A 21,644-nucleotide genomic window follows, 5' to 3' on the forward strand; every position below is an offset into this window, starting at 1 on the left:
AAGGTCTCCTCTCAGCCTCCTTGTCTCCAGGCTAAACAATCCCAGCTCCCTCAGCCGCTCCTCATAAGACTTGTTCTCCAGACCCTTCACCAGCTTCATTGCCCTTCTTTGGACTTGCTCCAGCAACTCAGTGTTTTTCTTGTAGTGAGGGGCCCAAAACTGAACACAGTATTCTAGGTGTGGCCTCACCAGTGCTGAGTACAGGGGAATGATCACTTTCCTAGTCCTGCTGGCCACACTATTTCTGATACAAGCCAGGATGCTATTGGCCTTCTTGGCCACCTGGGCACACTGCTGGCTCATGTTCAGCTGGCCATCGATCAACACCCCCAGGAAATTGCCTAAGTGCTGTATGACAGTATAGTAATTAGACTATGAAAATGAGAACTGGGTGCACCATGTACTCTCTCTGAGGGGGTTAAATTCCTGCTCAAAGGCAGGTACTGGAAGTGTTTAGACACTTGTCTCCTTTAGAGCATGTCTGGTTTAGAAGGCTCTGCAGAACCTTCCTCCACACGAGCTATGAAACACTCCCAATATCTTAAGCAAACTTAAGGCGATCTCAAGACTTCCTAAGAACTAAAAGCCACAACTATATTTTGCCAAGAAAGAAGCATCACCAAGGGAGGAAGCATCGCTACCTTGCAGACTCCTGCACCACGTGAGTATTTGTTAAATAGAGCACCCAGGGAAGCCCCAGAAACAGAAGTTTCCTGAAAGTTTCTTTATTCTGAAACCTTCAGACTTGCTAAAGGCAGTCAGTGTTTAATGAAAACAAATGGCCTCTGCATTATTTTTGCGAATTTAAAACTAAAAGACAGCAAAAAGATGAAAAGCTGCAAGAGCTAGAGCTGGTACCGGCTTTCAAGGGCTTGTCTCTCTAAACGCAACAGCCCTCCCCGCTCCGAGAGGGACCCTCTGCCCCTCCGCCCCCGCCGGCCCGCCGCTGCCCCGCTCCGCCCCGAGCATGTCCGCGCCCGCCCCGCCGGGAGCCGCCGCCGCCGGGCTGGCAGCAGCGGGCGGCGCGGGCAGAGGCAGGCGGCTCGCACGGGTAAGGCAGCGGGCAGGGGCCCCGCAGCATCCCCGCCCCCCGCAGCATCCCCCCCCGCAGCATCCCCCCGCCCCCGGCAGCATCCCCCCCGCTCCGCTCCCTGCGGAGCCCTGCGCGTACCGGGGAGCGGAGCAGCCCCCCCACCTCCGCCCGCCCCGGCGGTGCTCTGGCCCCAGGGGGTGGGTGAGAGGCAAGTGTCGAATCGTCCCTGTCCCACGCACCTGGGAGCAGAGGCGTGCCGGGCGGGGGAGGCTGCGGCGGGGAGAGGAGTGGGAGATGGCTGTGTGGTTTCTGCTTCTCGCTGTCCTGCCCTGATCTGGTCGGTTGGTACCAGTGTAGTTGTCCCCCGTGGATTCTCATCTACGTTGTTCTGCTGATACCGTCTGTGTAAGCCGCGACTTGCCTTCTTCCAGCTCCTTCCTATCCAACCTGGGAAGAAAAACGCAGGGGAAAGCAATATTCCATCTCACCAGTGGCATCTTTTGCAGCCCATATGTTCAGCAGAGGTCTTTTTACACCTTGCTTTCACTTTTGGCTACAAGTGTCCAAAAATTTGAGAGATTATATTTATCAAACAGAAATTCTTAATTATGTTTGGATGGGTCAGTGAGGTCCCCAAACTCCCCAATGGAGACTGGACTTACAGTGCAAGGGGAATGGAGCAGGCTGGGAGGGAAAAGGGGAGGAGGAAGCTTCATTTCTTCATTCAGAAACTGGATGGAACAACCCTGAGAAAGGAGGAACGGCCACATTCTTTCCGTGACATTCTGGAGAAGGTCATGTTCCATTTCAGCCTGAGACACAGGACTGACTCACTGTCCTTGTGTTTCTGAAAAAATCATTAATCTTTTCTAACTTGTTTTGTGCGGTGCTGTTTTAGCCACGTACCTGCTTTGTGTTTCTACAGTGACCAGAAGTGAAGGGAAAATATTTCATCATGTCGGAGTTCTGGCTAATTTCTGCCCCAGGAGATAAAACAAATCTGCAGGCATGGGAGAGAATGAACACAGTGACATCTAAATCCAACCTGTCCAGCAACAGCAAATTCCATATTCCAGACTTAAAGGTAAACAAGGGAAGGGTTTGGGTATGGGTGATAGAGCAGCATTAGCCAGGACTAAAGACTTTTGGGATAAATGTGGGATTTATCTTTTGGGATAATATGAGGAGAGCAGAAGAAGATTGCAGTCAGAGAACGAATTGTGTTCAGTCAACTGAAAATTGATCAGAGAGTAAAAAAGTCATTGTGCTTGAAGCTGACCTTCACATTGGAAGGATATACGCAGAAGGAGTGAAGATGACCAGTTAAATAACTAATTTGTTGCATTTGATGTACTGTTTGCTCCTAGTCACGAAAGTCACACAGCATTGTACATCTTGGATCACTAAAGCGAAGGGAGTAGCTAAGTATCTTGAACCGTGCCAGTAAGGCTGCTGACAGAGAAAACAGTGCTATAATGCACATGACTCCTTGGGAAATGGATGTATGTATATATTCAGCTACATTAACCAGCTCCATATCACCATATAAATAGGAAGAGTATTAATCCATGGTTTTTTAAATACCTTTGCATTATTTAATCCTTATTTTATAAGATCTACACCTTATTTTTGTTTCGCTTGTGGCTATGAAAAATCCAAATATTCTGCATTAAAGTCCATGGAGCTACCACAGACGTAGAACTTGGTTCCTTGGGGAGTTGCCATCACTCATCACTTAACAAAGCTACACTTAGTGCATCCAGGATGTGTCTTTAATCCAAAAAGATTGTTAACAGTTATAACTTGAGCTATCCCAGTTACATAAGGATGCAAGTAAAAGGGGAGTGTGGCTTATTCTCAAGTAATAACCTACTGAATTTTCACATGAATGTTTCAGACTGGGAATATTGCTTTTTGCATGTGCACCTGAGATTGCTGGATTTTACCATCTATGGACCTTACCCAGCCGTATTGGTGTGAGTCCATTAATGTCAAAAGAAATAAAGCGTTTGCAGTTCCTGAAGATGCAACCAGTCTATTCGTATTCTGCTAATTGTTCTACATAAAATTTGTTTCTTCTTCTTCAGCTTGACCCTTCATTATGTTGAGCTGGCAACATTACAAGAAAAAGTTCGGCAATACATTGCAATACCATAAACATGAGATTATGACTGTGACAGAGAGTCATACAAAAACAGATGTTGGTCTTGGAGGAAATGACTCTGTGAGAGGCTCAGTCTTTGGTAATAGCAAAGAACTCAGAGAGAGACCCCCTTTTGAATAAGTGCTGCTTCCCTTGGTTCTCTCAATACATCAGATTTGTTTGTATGTATACTGTGTGGAGTTCTAGTCACTGTTTTATCATGTGAAAGACCAGTCTATGCTACTTGATGATACAGGAATGAAAACAGGGAGGAAGACACTGTAATCTTGAGACTACACATACGTTTTTTCCTTTGTTGGAAAAGGCTTTTTGTGCTCTAGATCTTGGGGAAAGGAATTGCTATATTTTCTACTAAGTAAATAAAGTTCTGCCAACAGAAGCCTTAGACAGACTTGTGCCTCTTTCACCTACTTCTCTTCTTTTGCGCAGGTGGGGACACTGGATGCTCTTGTTGGTCTGTCAGATGAGTTGGGAAAACTTGATAGCTTTGCTGAAAGGTAAAATAGATCTTATTTACTACCTACAAATGAGATACACAGACATTGTTTTTATGGGATGGTATGTCCTTGTGTTCACCTCGGTCTGACTCAGTTCAGCCCGGACTACAACTGGACTAAAGTGGACAGGCTTTGTTTAACCCTTGTGTTGATTGTCATGCAGTCATCACAAAGAAAGGACCATTCCTTTAAATTTGGATAAATTAAGTCAGTGATAGTTTTGTCCACACAGCAATCTGTCTGAGTGGCAGTGCTAGGGAAGCTGTTTCTCAAAGGGAAACTGCTAAAATATGTTCCTTTTTTTTTAAAGAACATCATCCTGTCCCATCCAGAAACTTAAATTAATAAAACAGCATTTGGAGAATATGAAGCCTTCCCTGATCTTATTTTCCCAGAATATTTCTCTTGAGCCTTCTGCCCCTTTTCAACCAGATATAGGTGTCCTAAGGAATAAGTTCTTCTGAATGAAATCCAGAGCTCTCACTCTCAGACTTTTAAACTCCTTGAAAATCAGAATATTGACTCACATTGTATCAAACCTACTTCTGCAAAAACTCACATGATCTCCTTGCTGATCATTGCCCAGTTTGTCTTTTGGGCCAAACTGACCTGGGTGTACAAAGTATAACATAATACAGCAAGCTGAGAAAATGCCAGGTTGCAAGATACTTCATGCAGACTTTGTTGTTGAGGCAATGAAAGTACAAGCTGCCAGGGTTGTTTTGTTTGTTGTTTTGTTTCTTTCCTTGGAAGCATACCTCACATATAGTTGTGGTCTTGGTCACAGAGGCACGTGTCAGCTCTGGAGCTTTTTGCTGTTTTTTCCCCAGCCAGGACTGATAAGGATATTCTTGTCTAAATATGCTTGATGCTTTCATGGATTTTGTCTGGTCGCCGCAAATGCATGCGGAAACACTGATATAAGCTGTTTACATCTATGCTAGGCAGGTTGAATAAAAGTCAGTCTGCTAGAATACCTTTCTCCATAGGATTTCTTTTTATTTTTACTTTACTGGTACTACAGCAGGGCTGTATTGGGGTGATTACATTTGATCAACCTGGGTTGCACACAATGTTATCTTTTTAGAACCACTTTTTCAGGATTTTTAGCAAGACAGAGCAATTTAATACTTAATTCATCAAGAAAACCTCCACTGTGACCCTCTCCATCTGGTGGGGAAAACTGCTCTGTGTTCTTTGTAAACATGCTCAGGCCTCTGGTTCATGCTACAGAGATCTTTCATGCTGGAATAAGGTGGGAATGGGGGCAAATTTGGGGAAAGAGAGTGCAAATACCTGCTATCTGTTTTAATGGAAGGTGTCTCTACTCAAGGCAGCAGGTAGCCAAGCAGCTGTGTGATCTGACTTTGAGGGCTGCCAAAAATCATGCAGAACTGATTTTCAGAACAGCTTTACTAATTCCCAGGTTTGTGAAGAACGAGCGCTTCTGAAAAGCCATCTGTAGGATCCATGTGAGATCACGGAGGGTAATTTTAAGTGAAATGCCAGTACAGACTCCCTAGGCTCACTGTCTCCTTCTGTTACCTTTGTCTTCTTTACCTTTGACAACATGGTACAGCTCCTTCTTCAAGCTGAATGCCACTTTACTCCACTAATTGTCCCTTTAATACCAGTAATGACTCTTACCGTATGACATGCTATAGGCACAAGCAAAGGGGTCAGTGAGGCCCTTCCACCGTAACCTGCTGAGGTAAGGACTCTTCCCGTTTGTCTTGTTTGCCTGTCCAGCTAGGTAATCAAGAAGGATCAACGAGATTTAGAAATAAGAAAAATGTGTAAAAAAATCAGAAAAATGCATTAGAGTAGAGTAATAGCAGAGAATAATAAACACAGATCAAGTCCCATGAGGATGTACAAAAGCATTTTACGTTAAATAAATGCCCAGAGTTTTGAGTCTAAATTGTGATTCAAGCGTTAAAATACCAAGCACTCACACTTTGTTGAAGTAAATGGCATTCAGAGGGTTACAAGCCTGTTCAAATGGCCTGAGCATTTAGTTCCTGCTCTTCTGAAACAGCTACCTGCTGAACTGTTGCTAGATAAACACAACTGCCCGTAAAGCCAGGCAGCACAAACCTGTCAGCACTGCCTCCTGCCAGGACAGCAGAGAAGGGACAAGACTGTGCAGGATCTATTGTTTCCACAAACTTTTATTATTTATTTACGCAGGGAGGCAGAGTGTTTTTCCATGTCACCGTGTGGTAACATGGAGCTTTCTCAAGCAGATGATCCCCTCGGTCACTCTTACCCTGGGGTTCTCTGAGTCCTTGGTCAGCAGAGCACTCTGCAGTGGCCTCAGATTGCAGGGCTTCTGCTCCCCGCAGTGTTTTGGAGGCCTAGCTGGTAGCACCCTTTAATAGACAGTATCATTTAAAGAGTGTTAGACTTCTTTTTTTTTTTTTGGAAAGTAATGACAATGCAGCAATTTCAGGAGCTAAATGGAGTTACTGTCTTCATAAGTTTTTATTATTGCTTCTCGAGGCAGTTTAGCTGAAACCCTCTCTTTTTATAACACATCATTTGAGCATATTTGCTCAAGGTGGGATTCACCTCACCTAAAGGCAGAGGTTTAAGGGTTGGATGTGAAAGCTGCTCGCTGTTGGGTGTCACTGTTGTCGATGGGGCTCCTCCGGGGGTCTGATTCCTCTCACTTGCCTCAGACATCAGTGGTACGCAGGGTGCGTGTTCTGGCTTTGCATGGGGAATGGATTGGATGAGTGAATCCCTGTTGCATTTCACAGCATGCAAGGCAAGGCACAGAGATTAATCCAGGGCTGGAGAACATTGCTCTGGCCCAGCATATACATCCTGCCTGCAGGGACCTTGGGGCATGTGGAGTGGAAGGGAGCCAAGGCTCCCCTGGGCAGCTTGGACTGTCGGGTGTACAAGAGCACATACCTATCCCACTGACTATACCTATGGAGAGAGACCAGAGCTAACTGTCTCCCAGCTATCAGGTTAGTCCTCAGCTGCACTCAACAGTAATGAGAGCAGCTCAAGCCCTTTGGAAAAGCTACTGGTTCGTACACGTTCCTGGTGGCTGCTTTCTCCAGCAACGCTCAGCTGGCACCGGGGCCCGAAGTGGCTGCAGCCAGATGGTAGAAAACTGCGCAGCCCTAAGAGGGCTGTGAACTAGAGCGCAATGGTGTAGACTTCTCCTACAGGCACTCTGAACTGCGCCTGTCCAGGGTCATAAGGAGAATGGTCTGGGTTGGAAAGGACCTTTAAAGATTGTCTAAGTTCCAACCCCCCTGCCATGGGCAGGGACACCTTCCACTAGACCAGGTTGCTCAAAGCCCCATCCAACCTGACCTCAAACACTTCCAATGATGGGGCATCCACAGCTTCTCTGGGCAACCTGTTCCAGTGTCTCACCACCCTCATCATAAAGAATTTCTTCCTTATGTCCAATTTAAATCTACCCTCTTTCAGTTTAAAACTATTGTCCCTTGTCCTGTCACTGTAGGCACTGGTAAAAAGTCTCTCTCCATCTTTCTTATAAGTCCTCTTTATATATTGAAAGGCTGCAATAAGGTCTTCTCTTCTCCAGGCTGAATGACCCCCAACAGCAGGAATTCTGACTACTGCATTCTTGGCAGCATCAGCAATCTCACATTTTTTCCTCCCCATCACAGGACTGGAAAACCTTGCCAAAGACTGTGAGTTTCTTCACAGAAATGGAGATAGAGGGAATCTTACCTCTATGAATTACTGGGTTTAAATGGCCCGTATATCTGCTTTGCAGCACATCAAAGAAAATCCTTTTCTGTGAGGCTCTCATGGTGTCTGTGTCTGGCCCGAAGTCCCTTTCCTGAACTCTCGAAAGCCACAGGATGTCACAAGACACGTTGCCCAAACACTGCATGTGCCCTTTCAGTCTCCAGCTCATCTGCAGCCATAGTAGTCTCCACTCAGTAAAGAAAGAAAGGGAGAAGCAGCCTGTCATTATGCTTCTCTCCATGTCACCACGCCAAGGATTAAGTCCACTTCCTGTCTCAGCCAATTCCATGATCAGGCAGTTACTTTTTAGTTGTTGCTTTCTTTTTACAAGCAAGCCTGGAACGGTTAGGGAACTGAAGGCCAAATTCTGTGAATACTTCTGAGTACAGAGAGATACTAGAACAACCAGAAAGGCTCTTGGCCTGTACCAGATAGGTACTTTGACTAGGGCCAGGGGGATCAGCTGCTGGAGGGACTCGATGAATCCATGTTTTAAAATAAGCAATAAATAAGTAACTGTGTGGAGACACCGTTCTCCAGGCGGGGCTCTGTTCACTTCACTGCTCTGAATCAGGCAGGAAGAGGATTTGAATGTAGTTCTCCCACACCTTAAAGGAGTGTCTTGTCCACCATGCTAAAGAAAAGAGAGAAAGAGTCCCCTAAAGAAGAGGAATAAGAAGGAAATTCTCCCTGTCAAACAAGGGAACATTGTCATTTTCCCCTGAGTACCTTCTAAGAACCTTATCTCAGCAAGCCCTAAGGGTTTATTTAGTGTCCTGTAGAACAGATTTTCAGCCAGTGTTAGTCTGTACATAGCCTCTTGTTCCTCCATTACCTTTAGAGTTTTAAACATGGGTTTCTTGCCTTCTGGTTTCTTCAATGAGTACCATGAGTGTACAGAATACTCAATCTTTATGTTCTGGAAGTCTAGAGCACTGGGGAGATGATATGACCTATGTGTTTGTGGAGATCAATGTATTTAGAAATAAGGCATTTAGTTCTGCAATATGCTATAGGTTGTTTGTCATCATTTGAATTGCAAATTAAACTGCCTTGCTTCAGAAATCTTTTGTTTGTGCATCTCCATGTTTGTCAGATAATTATGGCAACTGTTTTATATTGATTTTGTTTCTTCACTAACAAAGCCTTTCTTGTTACACCTAAGCGTAATAAAGAAAATAGCCCAGTACATAGGAGAAGTTATGGAGGACTCAAAAGATAAAGTCCAGGAAAATCTTCTGGCCAATGGAGGTAGGTGCTGTGAATGTGGGTATTGTAATGCATTGATGCTGCCTGTGTTTGCTTCAGAATATGAACATGTAGAATTGAGACACATTAGAAAGGACAACTATGAGCAACATTTTTTAAGAACAGATCTAGCCCGCTCCCATTTTTCTCAAAGTTAGCAGAAGCTTTATCTAGTGCCACCTTTGCTTCCAGGACAGTGTTGGCATCTAGTACTAAACAAGTTTCTAACACCAGAGCTGAGGAGTGAAGAGGAAAGCAGGAGACATCCTTCTTCACTCCTAAAATGACCTTGCAGCTTTCTGTGCCGTGTATGGGCTTGGTCTCTTACAGGCAGCTAAATCTCATTCTGTACGGCTGCATGACATCCGTCAGTGATCTGTTAGTGATTTGCCTTCCTTCCTACAGTGCTGGGATAGATCACGTTGTTAACTGTGGATTTCTGGCATCACAGGGGGATGTGTGAGAAAACATCTCCAAACCACAGCGCTGCACTCACAAGGTCGTGCCAGGGGCCGGCAGGACGTGCATGTGCTACTCGTGTTAGGAGGAAATGCTACTCCTGTTAGGAGAAAATGCCCTCCAGTGACGTTCTGCCCTGGCTGGCAGCAGTTGTGTAGCAGAGAAGAGCAGACAGCGATGGCAGGGGCACTTCTGACATGCCAGAGGGCCTTGGGAGTCCACTACCTTACTATATGCTCCCCTGCAGGATCTCTAAGTAATCAATATGGTGTTTTTATAACCTCCATGAATTTATTTCTCCCCTTTATTATCTAGTATGATACTCAAGGCCCTGAAGGGAGCCTGTGTCAAGGACAAAATTAACATTTACGAAGTTAGATCTCCTAGCTCTCTGCATGTTTTGTTAGACCCTGAGTGTGCTTCAGAGCAAATTTCTCCCTGGCTATTCTGGAAGAGTACAGCGAAGTTGGATGTGTTACACATGCTAGTTACAGGCTTGTAGAGTGACGCTATTAACTGTCATATAAATAAACTAACAGTGCACACTCCATCAGCCTTTGACTGTCTGCAGTGTTGTTCTTCAGATGTGTATGAGTAAAGGATGGGGAAGAAGTTCTTTTAGAAATTAAATGAAAAGACTGATTTTTGATGAGAGCAACTTCTTGACAAGTAAAATAATCCCACTTATGTTTCAGGGCTAAAGGATAAAATGAAATGTCTAAAAAGTACGTTGAGGATTGATGATTGCGGTGTTGTTACATGCATGCGTTTGTGTGTATTAGTGCTAGAGACAAGTCTTGGTCTGGTTGTAGAGATACAGTGATCAGGTTACGATGGATTTCTCAAGTAACCACCTCGTAGCTTGATCACAATATCCCTATGACTTGAGAAACAACAGGTTTCACTTATTTCCTTTGTTTCCTCTTTTTACACCGTTTTCCCTTCCTATCAGCTCTGCATGTGTTGTAACAGAAGGATGTGGAAATTACTTGTATGTGTTACTAATTTCTGTCCTCTGTCTGGATTTGGTCATCCAAAGAAATCATTGCCTTCATCTTAAAAAATCGAGTCAGCTTTAGCTTATGAGGATTCCCCTAATACATTCCAGTGTCATTCTTCATAAGCAGCAGCAACTTCGCTGTACAAATTCTTCCTCCTCCCCTTTCTGATTAGCAAAAGGACCCTAAAGTTGAAGATTTCCTTGAGGTCATGAAATCAGAAACGAAATTATAAGACACGACTTCTTTCTGCACGGTCCTGTTTCAGACTATTAGACTGTCCCAACTCAAATTTCGTTTTAAGTTACACTATACAAGTTTTCTGATTTTATCCCAGTTGTATACATTCCTGACAGCAGTTTGGTCCATGAACTGATGAAGATGGTGGCTGTGTGTATAACAATTGTTTGGTTAGATTTGTGTGAAGAAAAATGCAAAGTACTAGAAAATACAGTGCTTTTAGTTAAGTGAACACACACACTGCTTTCCAGCGGGCAACAGTCAGAGTTAGCCACGTGGAGGTGTCTCTCTTATAGAAGGAAAACATGTGTTTGTGTAAAAAAAGGGAATTTTAGTATATCACAACAGCAGGAAATGCTTTCTTGCTTATGACAGAATAAAAAATGTGAAATGGACGCAAAGCTTTTCTTCAAAGATTTGCACCAAATTCTTTTCCATTTATAGTCATGTTAAACCCAAATGAATTTTAAAATGTGGTAAATGGTGGAATAACTCCATTCTTTATAATGAGCTCAAATCAAAGCAAAATGGGAAGCATAACAATTTTGAAGAACTAAGTGCTTTGAAGGGGAAGTATTTAACATTGCCTCTTAGGGCTGGGTGAGTAAATCAGTTACGAGACATTCAGGCTGTGCAGTTTCTGGGCAGCTGTGAGCGTGCTGGGGTAGGTAGGAAGCATCTCTCCTGGCTGGGCATTGAATTTAGCAAAGTCTAAGCAAGAAAGCTTGGAAGAGAGGCAGCAGGATGAAATCCTTCTGTTGTGTACCCTGTGCTGAAAATGCGCCATGAATTTTATTGCTCGAGTATTTCTGACCTCCCTGCCTTCCCCCCAGAGACCATGAGCAAGCACTGCCGGAGGACTGCTGTGTGATAGCTGTCCCTGCCTTCTGTAGTTTTGTCCTCTTCCTGCCCTCTCCCTGTGCAGGAGAATTTGCTGATTCCTGATCAGACCTTAGCAGGAAGGGTTGGATCTTTGCCTCATGACTCCTGTGCATTGGATGTGTGGGAGGTCTACACAGCTGTGGTTTTAGAAAGAGGGGGAGAACGCTGTCATGCCAGTGCTCTCTGCCTCCGAGGCAGTTTATCCTTTGCTGAGAAGCCTGTTCCTCCTAAGATAAGACTTTCCATGCTTTGGAAATCTAATAGGGTAAACTGACTCTGTTGTGGGGTGAGAGAAGCCCATGGAAAGGATAACGCTCTCCTGCCAAGGGTATTCGGTATCACATGACACAGGGTAGTACCCTCAGCCTGGTAGTATGGCAATTATACAACTTTTCACATCCCTTCTCATGCATCTTGGTTCATAAAGTTTCCCCACACCCTGGGAGTCCAGCCTACAAGAAATTGTGCTCAAACCTCACTGTGGGACTGAATTAACTTTCTGGACAAGGCAGTGAAGAGCACTGAACGGCCCCAGCATGCTCCTCCTTTTACTTGGCACCTTGAGCTTGTTTTGTTCCCCATCTCCCCAGGTAAACTTCCCAGATTCTCTCCCAGTCTGAAAGAAAGCCCATGCTGCAGGTGACACTGCCTCTGGCTTCTTTGTCTCGACATTGAGACCCTGCCTGCTGCCTTTCTCCAGCCTCTGTAACCTGCAGGGAGTCAGTCCCACCTCCTCTGCTTGTTGTGAGTTTACCCCATCCCATAAAGTTGCCCAAGAACACCATGTAGGGGTGTGTTTGGCACCCTAAGGACGCTCAGTACTCAGCTTAGGCAAAGACCTGTTTGATTTCATGAACTGCCAGAGGAGAATTTTTATTTGTTACAATTACATACCAAGTCTTAATGTTTTCTGATGTTAAGGAGCCTTGGTCTTCAAACAAAGTGAAATAGCATGATCCTGTCCTAGGAGCTGGGTGTCACATGTGCCACCTCCCCACTATTCTGGAAAGAAGCCACGGCTCCCTGTGGTCCAAGGGTGCCTTGTTTTGGGGGGCTGCATGCATAGGGCCTTGCTGTGAATTTCTGTTGCTGGGTGCTGTGACTGGATTTATCCATTTAGGGAAACACCATATGGCTTTGTGTGAGATGCAGAGCTCTTGTGTGCAAAGTCAACGACAAACTCCCCATCGCACCTGAAATGGTTTGATTTCTAGTGAGCACTTGACTGAATCACAGAGAAGTAACATCAGCTACGCTCTTAGTATCTTTGATCAAACTCTCAACAACCCTGAGTATTACTGCTGGTCCTGCGCCAGTATTTTTCTGACAACTCTTGCCGGGATTAAATTCAGGCATATTGCAATAATCAAGATTGAGGTCGTGTGAAGCTGTTTCTGCTGTAAAGAAGAACGGCTGCACATTGCTGTGTCCTTCTGATACAGCTAATTTTACAGTAATGCTTGTTCTATACAGTTAGGTGTAATGCAGAAAAGAGTTCTGTTTCAAGTTCTAACTTTGGACATGTTTAGAAAGGTGATTAGATTGGGCATATGATTAGATTGTGCGGATTTGATTTAGATCAAATTTCTATGAGGATTTCTATGAGGTGGGCTTCTGGTTCACTCCCGTCTATAATGTTAATCAAAGTTATTGCCTAGGCTATAGCTGGGGACTACTACCCAAACTTTGACCTGCTATCTGGTAAGCTGTGTGCTTTAATGCATCTCTTTGCATTTGCAGTTGACCTAATTAGCTACCTGACACGGTTTGAGTGGGACATGGCCAAATATCCCATAAAGCAGCCACTGAAGAACATATCAGAAGCATTATCAAAGGTAAATTGTACTCCAAATTTTAAGGAGATGTCAGCATCGGGAAGCACCTCTTTTGGCAGTGTTTGGTCCCTCCTCTCACGGCAGTCGGTGAGAACTTTGCCTTTGCTTTGGGCAGGAACAGGCTCAGAAGCACACACTTTGTACTGAAGCAGTTGATATTATTTTAATTTCTACTGTAATAATAATGATACCTATATTTAAACCTACCCAGTCTGTAAGTATATGGCACTTTGTCGATTTACTAGAGTACATTGACATACTTTCTGCACTTTAGTCCCCTTCATTGTAATATTTTATTGTTTTTATATACAGCCATATTAATCTCCATTTTGGAGTTCTTTTGTGAAATTGTTGGCCTGACATTAAATCAAACCCATTGCAGGATGGATGGATTATTTATGCTCTCAGTCCATTCAGGAAGGCGTGATGTGTTGTTCAATATAGATAACACATGAAACCGTGAACTTGCTCCTTAGGTACAGCTGTAAGACACACAGCAACAGCTAACTGAATCCTGCTTTCTGCAGAAGCCTTTGCCACAGGGGAGCTCTGACATGGGGTCCCTCCTGGCCACAATCAGGTGGTTTTACGAGGGGCTGACAGCTGTGTCCTTCCGTTAAGGTGCAGAGGTAGCAGGAGGGGGGTGAGGACTCCACCTCAAGCACTGAGTTGACTCACTTTTTTCACTTTCTTTTAGCAAGTGACTCAAATAGAAACAGACCTAAAGACCCGATCAGCTGCCTACAACAACATTAAAGGAAATTTGCAAAGCCTGGAGAAAAAAACTGTGTAAGTATAGCCTGTGCCTGTTCACATCTGGAACACTGCATGGCTGAGCTGACGACAGGGCATGCCCACGCCCACTGCTGTTCTGTGGACCATGTGTTCTGGTGGGAACAAATTTTTCTGGTGTTGGGGCATGCTGAGCATCTACAGACCCAGCGAAAGCTGGAGCAGAGGGAGCTGGTGTGATCAGCATGTCTCAAAATCAGCTCGTGGAGACTGCAGTTCCTAATAGGATTTTATTGGCAGCATGAGCAGACAGTCTTGGGAAAGAGTCAAAACCAAATGCACTGTATTGTTCTGATGAGATTTCAGGGAGTCAGAAATTAGATCATCTGGGTCAAATGGTGGATTCCTTTGCAAGACAGAGCTGTTTCCTATGGGAGCTCTGCAAATGCTGTTCAGAAAGTCTGCTTTACAGTATTCCAGGCAAAGGCATCTCTTCTCCTTCCCTGCTGTGCCTACCTCACCAGCATATCCCACTTACATTTTTATTTTCTTTGTTTCATTCTGTTAGTCCAGGTGATGATCTGTCAGGGCTTCCCAAATGTTCTCTCTCCTCTCTTCAACTGCTGATGGTTTTTACCTATGTCAGTGCTGATACCTGGATTTTCTCTGTGGTGTCACTGGGGAGAAGAGTAAATTCCAGTAAGTAGTAAATTTAGAGCAACTTAGATGATGCTGTGCAAGCCCTTGCTCAATGCATGCCCATATGTGCCACTCTTTCCTACTTGCTCTGGGCACAGGACGCACGCAGGTCCTCGCCTTCCTGGCACTGCAGCCAGGCTGGCAGCCTGCCTAGAAACCAGCCTTTACCCAGGGAAGACATTCACAGGGGCCCCAACCAAACCCCAGGGTGGCTGGAATTTTGTTCTGAATGTGGAGCTAAAATGAGCATGCCTGGTACCAACTCCGCTGAACCCAACCAGAAACCACAGGAAAAATACTTTCAGGTGGTGGTTCAGAATGACTTTGTCAAAAAAATTGTATCCCTCATGGACACCTGCTCAACATGGGACTTCAGTGCCCACGGGGGTCAGCAGAGCCGTATGGCAGTTACAGCTCCCCCTCTCTCTGCTGAGTTCCTGTGTCTATGCCTCACCACTGCCAGCCAGCAGCCTGTGCTTCCAGCTTGCTATAGACAATGTTAAGACATATTTGTCTCAGGCCACATGCACATGGATAATTATGGGCGGGAGGGACAAGGGGACATTAGCTCCTATTTCCCTTTTCTTGGCACCGTTCATATTCCCAGACGACTCACTTCTGCAGCTTCCACGTCAGCTTTAAGCACCTCGAGAGAGGCAGAAGCTCTGTGTGGGGAACATGAGCAGTGCCAGGCCTCCAGCAAGGTGATGAGGGAGGAGAACGAAGACCTCATGGTCCGGGCCTATCTTCCTCTCACCATCCCGTCCACCTTTAAAAGCTGGCATTTTTGGTGTCTACCAGTGCCAGCTAGCTTTGGTTGAACAAACATCTATCACAGAATCACAGAATCACAGAATCAATCAGGTTGGAAGAGACCTCTGGGATCATCGAGTCCAACCATTGCCCTGGCACTACCATGTCAACTAGATCATGGCACTAAGTGCCAGGTCCAGTCTTTTCTTAAACACATCCAGAGATGGTGACTCCACCACCTCCCTGGGCAGCCCGTTCCAATGTCTAATAACCCTTTCTGAGAAGAAATTCTTCCTAATGTCCAACCTGAACCTCCCCTGGCAAAGCTTGAGGCTATGTCCTCTTGTCCTATCACTAGTTGCCCGGGAGAAGAGGCCGACTCCCACTTCACTACAACCTCCCTTCAGGTAGTTGTAGACTGCAATAAGGTCGCCTCGGAGCCTCCTCTTCTCCAGGCTAAACAACCCCAGCTCCCTCAGCTGTTCCTCGTAGGTCAGACCCTCCAGATCCTTCACCAGCTTGGTCGCCCTCCTCTGGACTCGCTCCAACACCTCAACATCTTTCTTGAAGTGCGGGGCCCACAACTGGACACAGTATTCAAGGTGCGGCCTCACCAGTGCCGAGTACAGAGGGACGATCACTTCCCTAGACCAGCTGGCTACACTATTCCTAATAGAGGCCAGGATGCCATTGGCCTTCTTGGCCACCTGGGCACACTGCTGGCTCCTGTTTAGCCGGCTGTCGATCAGCACCCCCAGGTCTCTTTCCGCCGGGCCGCCTTCTAACCACTCTTCCCCCAGCCTGTAGCGCTGCAGGGGGTTGTTGTGGCCAAAGTGTGAGAGCCGGCACTAGTAAGATGTTACTGGCCAGTTAATTAATGTTTAGACTCAAACAAAAAGCTACTGGCTTAGGGCCTTCTTCACTCCTGCCCAGTGACAGAGAGGGCAGCTGCTCTCTTCCCGTACACACCTAGTGCCTACCAGCCATGCCCAGCCAGCCCCAGCCATCTACACTTCTTAGGTGTGCAGCACTAGTGGGACTTAATGTGATCAAGTGGGCTTAGGCTGTGAAGAGACCCCCTCCTGCAGATCCCACCTGTGCACAAGACTGGTGGTTCCACTGTCCTTCAGCTGGAGGTATCTCTGTGTGCTTGTCCACTGCAGTCCAGGTATGCCAGGGTTGCTTTGATGGCTTAGGTCCATACTAACATTGCTTACTCTGACTGAAGCATGGTCACACAGGCAGCCCAACAGGCAGCCTGAGAAGGCAGGTGCCTCCTGAAAGATGCGGCGATGACTAGGAGAGGGGTGGTAACTCCAGGTGTGCACTTCCCAAGCATCTACACCCTTACCGTAGAAATAATAGCAGCAGAATGGTGTAATTTCACCTAAAGGGCATAAACTAGCCTAGTGCTAGTCACCAATATTCTACCATTACGTTAGTTGCTTTTTTAGTCTTTTTAGTTGCAGTAAAGATAACTAAATGGCCATTTTAGAAGTGCAGACGGGTCCTTTAGCCACCTCCTTCCTGGCCGCCTTCTACCCCAGTATACACCATTAGCAACTATACCCACAGCACAACACCCCTAGTGTCCTGCTGCTGGGTTCCTGCTAATGTTATTTTTCCTTTGTCTTCTTCACCGTAGGGGAAATCTGCTGACTCGGACCCTAGCAGACATTGTGCGTAAAGAAGACTTTGTTCTGAATTCCGAGTATCTTATCACGCTGCTCGTTGTGGTGCCAAAGTAAGGCAATAGTGTGTGCACACGCGCTCGGTGTGGCATTGAGTTTCAGGTCTAAATGCTGGATCCAGGCAATACTGGGTCAGGTTGGGGCAGCTCATCTGCACCGTGGCTGGGGCTCGGGTGGAGCTGTTAGCAAAGGGAAAAAACAGTTTCTGTGAAGGGTGGTGCTGGCACAAAAGAAAGAGACAAAGACTGCTCTGAACTCGGAGCAGGACAGAAACGGGATGTAGGTTTTTAATTGTTACAGAGTGGGTTCTCAAACAGCCTCCTGGCAGGAATAGTAGGAATTAAAAAAAAAAGAGAAAACCATGTTCTTACTGGAGCTTAGCCAGTTCATAAAAGGAATTAGACCTGTCAAACTCACAAGGCCACTGCTGGCCATGTATTTGTAAGTGCCTGCACGTAGGATGACTGCCATCACTATCAATTGTGAAGTTACGCAATGTCCTCAGAAGCCTACACAAAACTTTTCCTCTCTGTATAGCCCTGTCCCAACACACACACATACAGCACCATCACTGTCCTGTCTGTGAAAACCATGTTACAAAAAGTTATCTGAGAAAAGTTTGTTGAGTTTATTATCGGCAAATTCTTTCAGATTCCCCCTATAAACAGATTTCTTCTCACTTTGCAAACTCTTACCATCCCCTTGACCCCTTTCTCCCAGTGCTGGCGCTTGCCACGTTTGCAGTGTAGTGCCAGATCAGCTCTGGGATTGCACATAGCAGATGTACCACACCTACCCATGGGCCAGGGGCAGCTTGCAGGGGTCCTGGAGCATGGGACACTGTGTGGCAGCCTGGAAGCATGTGCCAAAAGCCATGTTCTTCCCACCGTCAGCTTCCTGCTCTAGGCCCTTCCTCATGCCAAGGCCCAAAGCGAGGACTGACATGCAGCATTGAGGGAAACATCTCCCTAGCTGGTGACTAGATGGGAAAGGACAGGAGAGGCTTAATGTATCTTAATTGCATAACCCAGCACAAAGAGCTCCAACCCTTCTACCTGAAGCCATTAGCTTAATTAACTATATTTATCAACACATTTGCCTTCTAGTATATAGTATTTATTTACTGTGCTTTGTTTTGTGTTGCTCAAAGGTCAAGCTACATACAGTGGCAGAAGACCTATGAATCCCTCTCTGATATGGTAGTGCCTCGCTCCACCAAGTAAGTGAAATTCCAAATTAAGGTCCCTGTTTGTTTCAGAGATCCCTGCCACATTCCAGTCCCTTGAATTGCTGTATCCTGGAAGGAATCACTTGTCTAATGCATGGGCGCCATGTTAACATATAGATTTGCCCAATCTCATTCTCAACTGAAATCAGAAATTACTCTGTTGAAGGGAAGTGCAGATGAAAGAAAAAAAAATATTATCACTGTTTTTTTAACAATTAGCTTACTGTTCCCTTTCCCAGTAATCCAGTTCTTTCTACTTTCAACCAGGGCCTTTGCTTTTTGTGTAAAACAAACAATTTGTTACAGTAATGCAGCAAATGCCCTATTAACTCACCCTTTCACCTGGAGTAAAAAGTCCTTCCTAGGAATTAAATATTCCACTGCTCAGCTCCCGCAGACCATGAGGTCCAATCCAGGGCACAAGAGGTGACAGTGCTATTATCTGAAATGGAAGAAGTGGAAAGCACAAAGAAGAAAGCTACTGTTGGTCTCAAAAACACAAGTGCATGGGAAGTGGGGGAACGTTACCAGCAAACATGAAGGAATCAGGCAGGCAGTGTACTATGATGGGTTCAGGAACTTAACCTTATGGGAGTTTTACACTGGAGATAGTGTGGCTGGTGCTAATAAAGTCTTTGTTCCCTGTTTCAGTCACAGCAGTTCTTGAAAAGCAGGGTGTTGTTCAGTATCCTAAATGAAAAAAAGAACTGTAAAAGAGGAAGGTAGAGTAGGCATGAGGGATATGCCATGTCAAATCACAGTAGTGAATTTCCCTCCCACAGAATGATTGCTGAGGATGCAGAGGGAGGACTCTTCACTGTGACTCTATTCAGAAAAGTGATGGATGACTTCAAGGCTAAAGCCAGGGAGAACAGGTAAGCAGCACAGATTGCTAGGCAGGGCAGGCTAGCAAACAGATGATGAGGATAAGGTGAGGCTAGTTCTGTGTGCAGTACAGCTCAATCCATCACTGGTTTTTAGGACGACTGTTCGGGCTGCTGCTGGCCCTAAAGCCGCTGAAAAGGCAAGGTGGGAAGGAGCTGTGGCAGCAGATACAGGGATCCTATGTAAGCACCAAACTACAAGTCCTGGAGTTGTCCTTCCTGCTGTCATGCTACTGACAGCAAGCAGCTTGCTTTCTGGGTGTGACTTCAACTCCCACACCCTCCACCTACTTTAACTAACTGGTTAAATGGCTAGCAACTTTGAAACATCCCGTATCTGCTTCTCCAGAGGCAAAAGAAATGAGCGTGCATATTGCTTGGACTATGGCTTGTGAGAGCAAATGTCATTCAATTGTAGGTTCATGGTTCGAGAATTTTGTTTTGATGAGAAGGAACTGAAATATGAAAAGGAAGAGCTGATGAAATTAGCTTCTGATAAGAAACAACAATATGTAAGTAGCACATCAAGACGATGGCCCACATAACGATAGCCTTTGTTACCAGTGCGCCTAAGCACCTCTCACTCAGAAATGGCTTTATGGTTCCAACAGACTCCTGTGAGCTCCATTTAGCCCAGAAAACTGAGTCACAGGGTAGATAACACAATTTGCCTGAGGTCACTTGGGTTTCTGATAAACTGGGAGCCACTAACAGGCTGCCTGAGAATGACCTCAGCAGCCCGTGATGGCTTCAGTGGGGGAAGCTATGGAATCGCTTCACACAGCAAGGGGACCACAATACTGTTGTGTCTGTTCTCATAGGGCCCGTTACTGCGCTGGCTGAAAGTGAACTTCAGTGAAGCGTTTGTGGCTTGGATTCACGTGAAAGCCTTGAGAGTTTTTGTTGAATCTGTCCTGAGGTAAGTGGGTAAACATGCAGTGCCAGCAGAGATTCCTGGAGAAGTCAAAATGTACAGCTCTCTTCCTGGGGCAGTTCTTTCATGGGAGGGAACATACCTTACACACCACGCTCCAGAAGATCACAGGAGACAATACAGATGACCACAAAAAAGGTGACATACCAAGCTGATGAAAAACAGTTCTTTGGGGGCACTTATGGGGAAGTGGAAGAGAGAGACGCTGTTAAGTTGACTTTATGCTTCAAAAAGAAAATTCTTTCAGATCAGGAGGCAGCACACCAGCACTGAGATCGTGCACTGCAGTGCACAATCAGCTAGTGTACCAGGAGACTGAAGAGGGAGAAGGGCAGGAGTGAAAAGGTGTGCCCCCTCCCAGGAGATGATTGTGTATGTCAATGTGTTTCAAGGTACGGCCTCCCAGTGAATTTCCAAGCAATGCTGCTGCAGCCAAATAGGAAGTCTGTAAAACGCCTGAGAGACGTGCTAAACGTGGTCTTCAAACACCTGGATGAAGTCGCAGCAGCAAGTATAATGGATGTACGTGTTTGGACTATGACTGCATGGGCTGTAGCTTGTCTGAGTGTAGCCAAATGAACACTTTCACTCTCCAGGGGTGAGAGCAAGCAACTCCTCACACCTTGCAATGTCAGGAGCCCTCGATACAGTGCTAATCCCTGGTGGTTAGAGGTAGGCTCAGATTATGATGGAGATGCAGAGAGATTGCTTACATTTTCTGTTGAAGCATCTGATATTTACAGCTACCAGACTGCTCCATTATGTTGGTTCCTCTAAAGTAAAAAGCTTCAAGTTTTCAATAAACACTCAGATCAACACAAGCAAGAAAAATGAATTCAGAACTAAAGGGTAGGACTGTGACACCTCCACTCCCTGCAAAAGGCTGTCGTTGACTAAATACCTCAACCTAGGACTTCAGCAAGCAGCAGCACTTGCTTTCTCCCTTCCCATATCTTGAGTGCAAAAACTGTTTAAGATAAACTAATTAGGATAAACCAGTAGGCATTAAAACAGCCTGAAACAAGAAAGCATAAGATTACCAGTGCATGAAGGGAGGAGAAAGAAATGAGCTGCCCTAGAGCTCAAGCACACAAAAATACATGTTCAGAAAGTCGCAACCAAGCATGAATTCTCAATACAAACTGCGTTATGCAGCCTGAAAACACCAAGCAAACACCAGATTCTCAGTGGTGAATTCCCCATCTTAAGCACAGCAAATACAAAACTCCATTCCACCTGTGGAAGAGGAGCACAAAAGCAATCCCCTGTAGCCTGGAACTCTGCAACAGTTTGTTTACTGATACTAAAGTCGTATTGTTTCCTTTTGCAGCCTGGCATGGACATCCCTGGTTTACAGCTGAGTAATCAAGAATACTATCCTTATGTCTATTTCAAGATTGACCTCAGTCTTCTTGACTGCAGTTAAAAAAAAAAAAATTGCCCAAGCTTCATCTATTCATTTTCAAGACCCTAATGTTACAGTAAAACAAACTTTATCTGCTGAAAATAAAATTAAAATGCAGATGCTGTAGCAGGATAATTGCATTAAGAACTTCCTACCACTGCCAGTACTTTTTACTGTTACTTCAATATAGTATCTCTTGTTCATAGTTTTACAAAAGCATA

General features: G+C 45.3%; 1 protein-coding gene across 1 annotated transcript; it reads left to right on the forward strand.

The window, feature by feature from the left end:
• The first annotated feature begins 1,009 nt into the window (after nt 1–1,009).
• ATP6V1C2 (ATPase H+ transporting V1 subunit C2) lies at nt 1,010–21,444 on the forward strand. Its single transcript, XM_068409387.1, has 14 exons — nt 1,010–1,051; nt 1,959–2,117; nt 3,627–3,694; nt 8,601–8,686; nt 9,838–9,867; nt 13,003–13,097; nt 13,795–13,886; nt 16,927–17,025; nt 18,123–18,191; nt 18,983–19,075; nt 19,503–19,596; nt 19,906–20,003; nt 20,411–20,540; nt 21,349–21,444. The coding sequence occupies exons 2-14, from the start codon at nt 1,989–1,991 to the stop codon at nt 21,442–21,444; spliced, it is 1,179 nt and encodes a 392-aa protein (XP_068265488.1). The 5' UTR covers nt 1,010–1,051; nt 1,959–1,988.
• Nucleotides 21,445–21,644: the final 200 nt, after the last annotated feature.

The sequence above is a fragment of the Nyctibius grandis genome, chromosome 1, assembly GCF_013368605.1.
Source record: "Nyctibius grandis isolate bNycGra1 chromosome 1, bNycGra1.pri, whole genome shotgun sequence".
Lineage (NCBI taxonomy): Eukaryota > Metazoa > Chordata > Aves > Nyctibiiformes > Nyctibiidae > Nyctibius > Nyctibius grandis.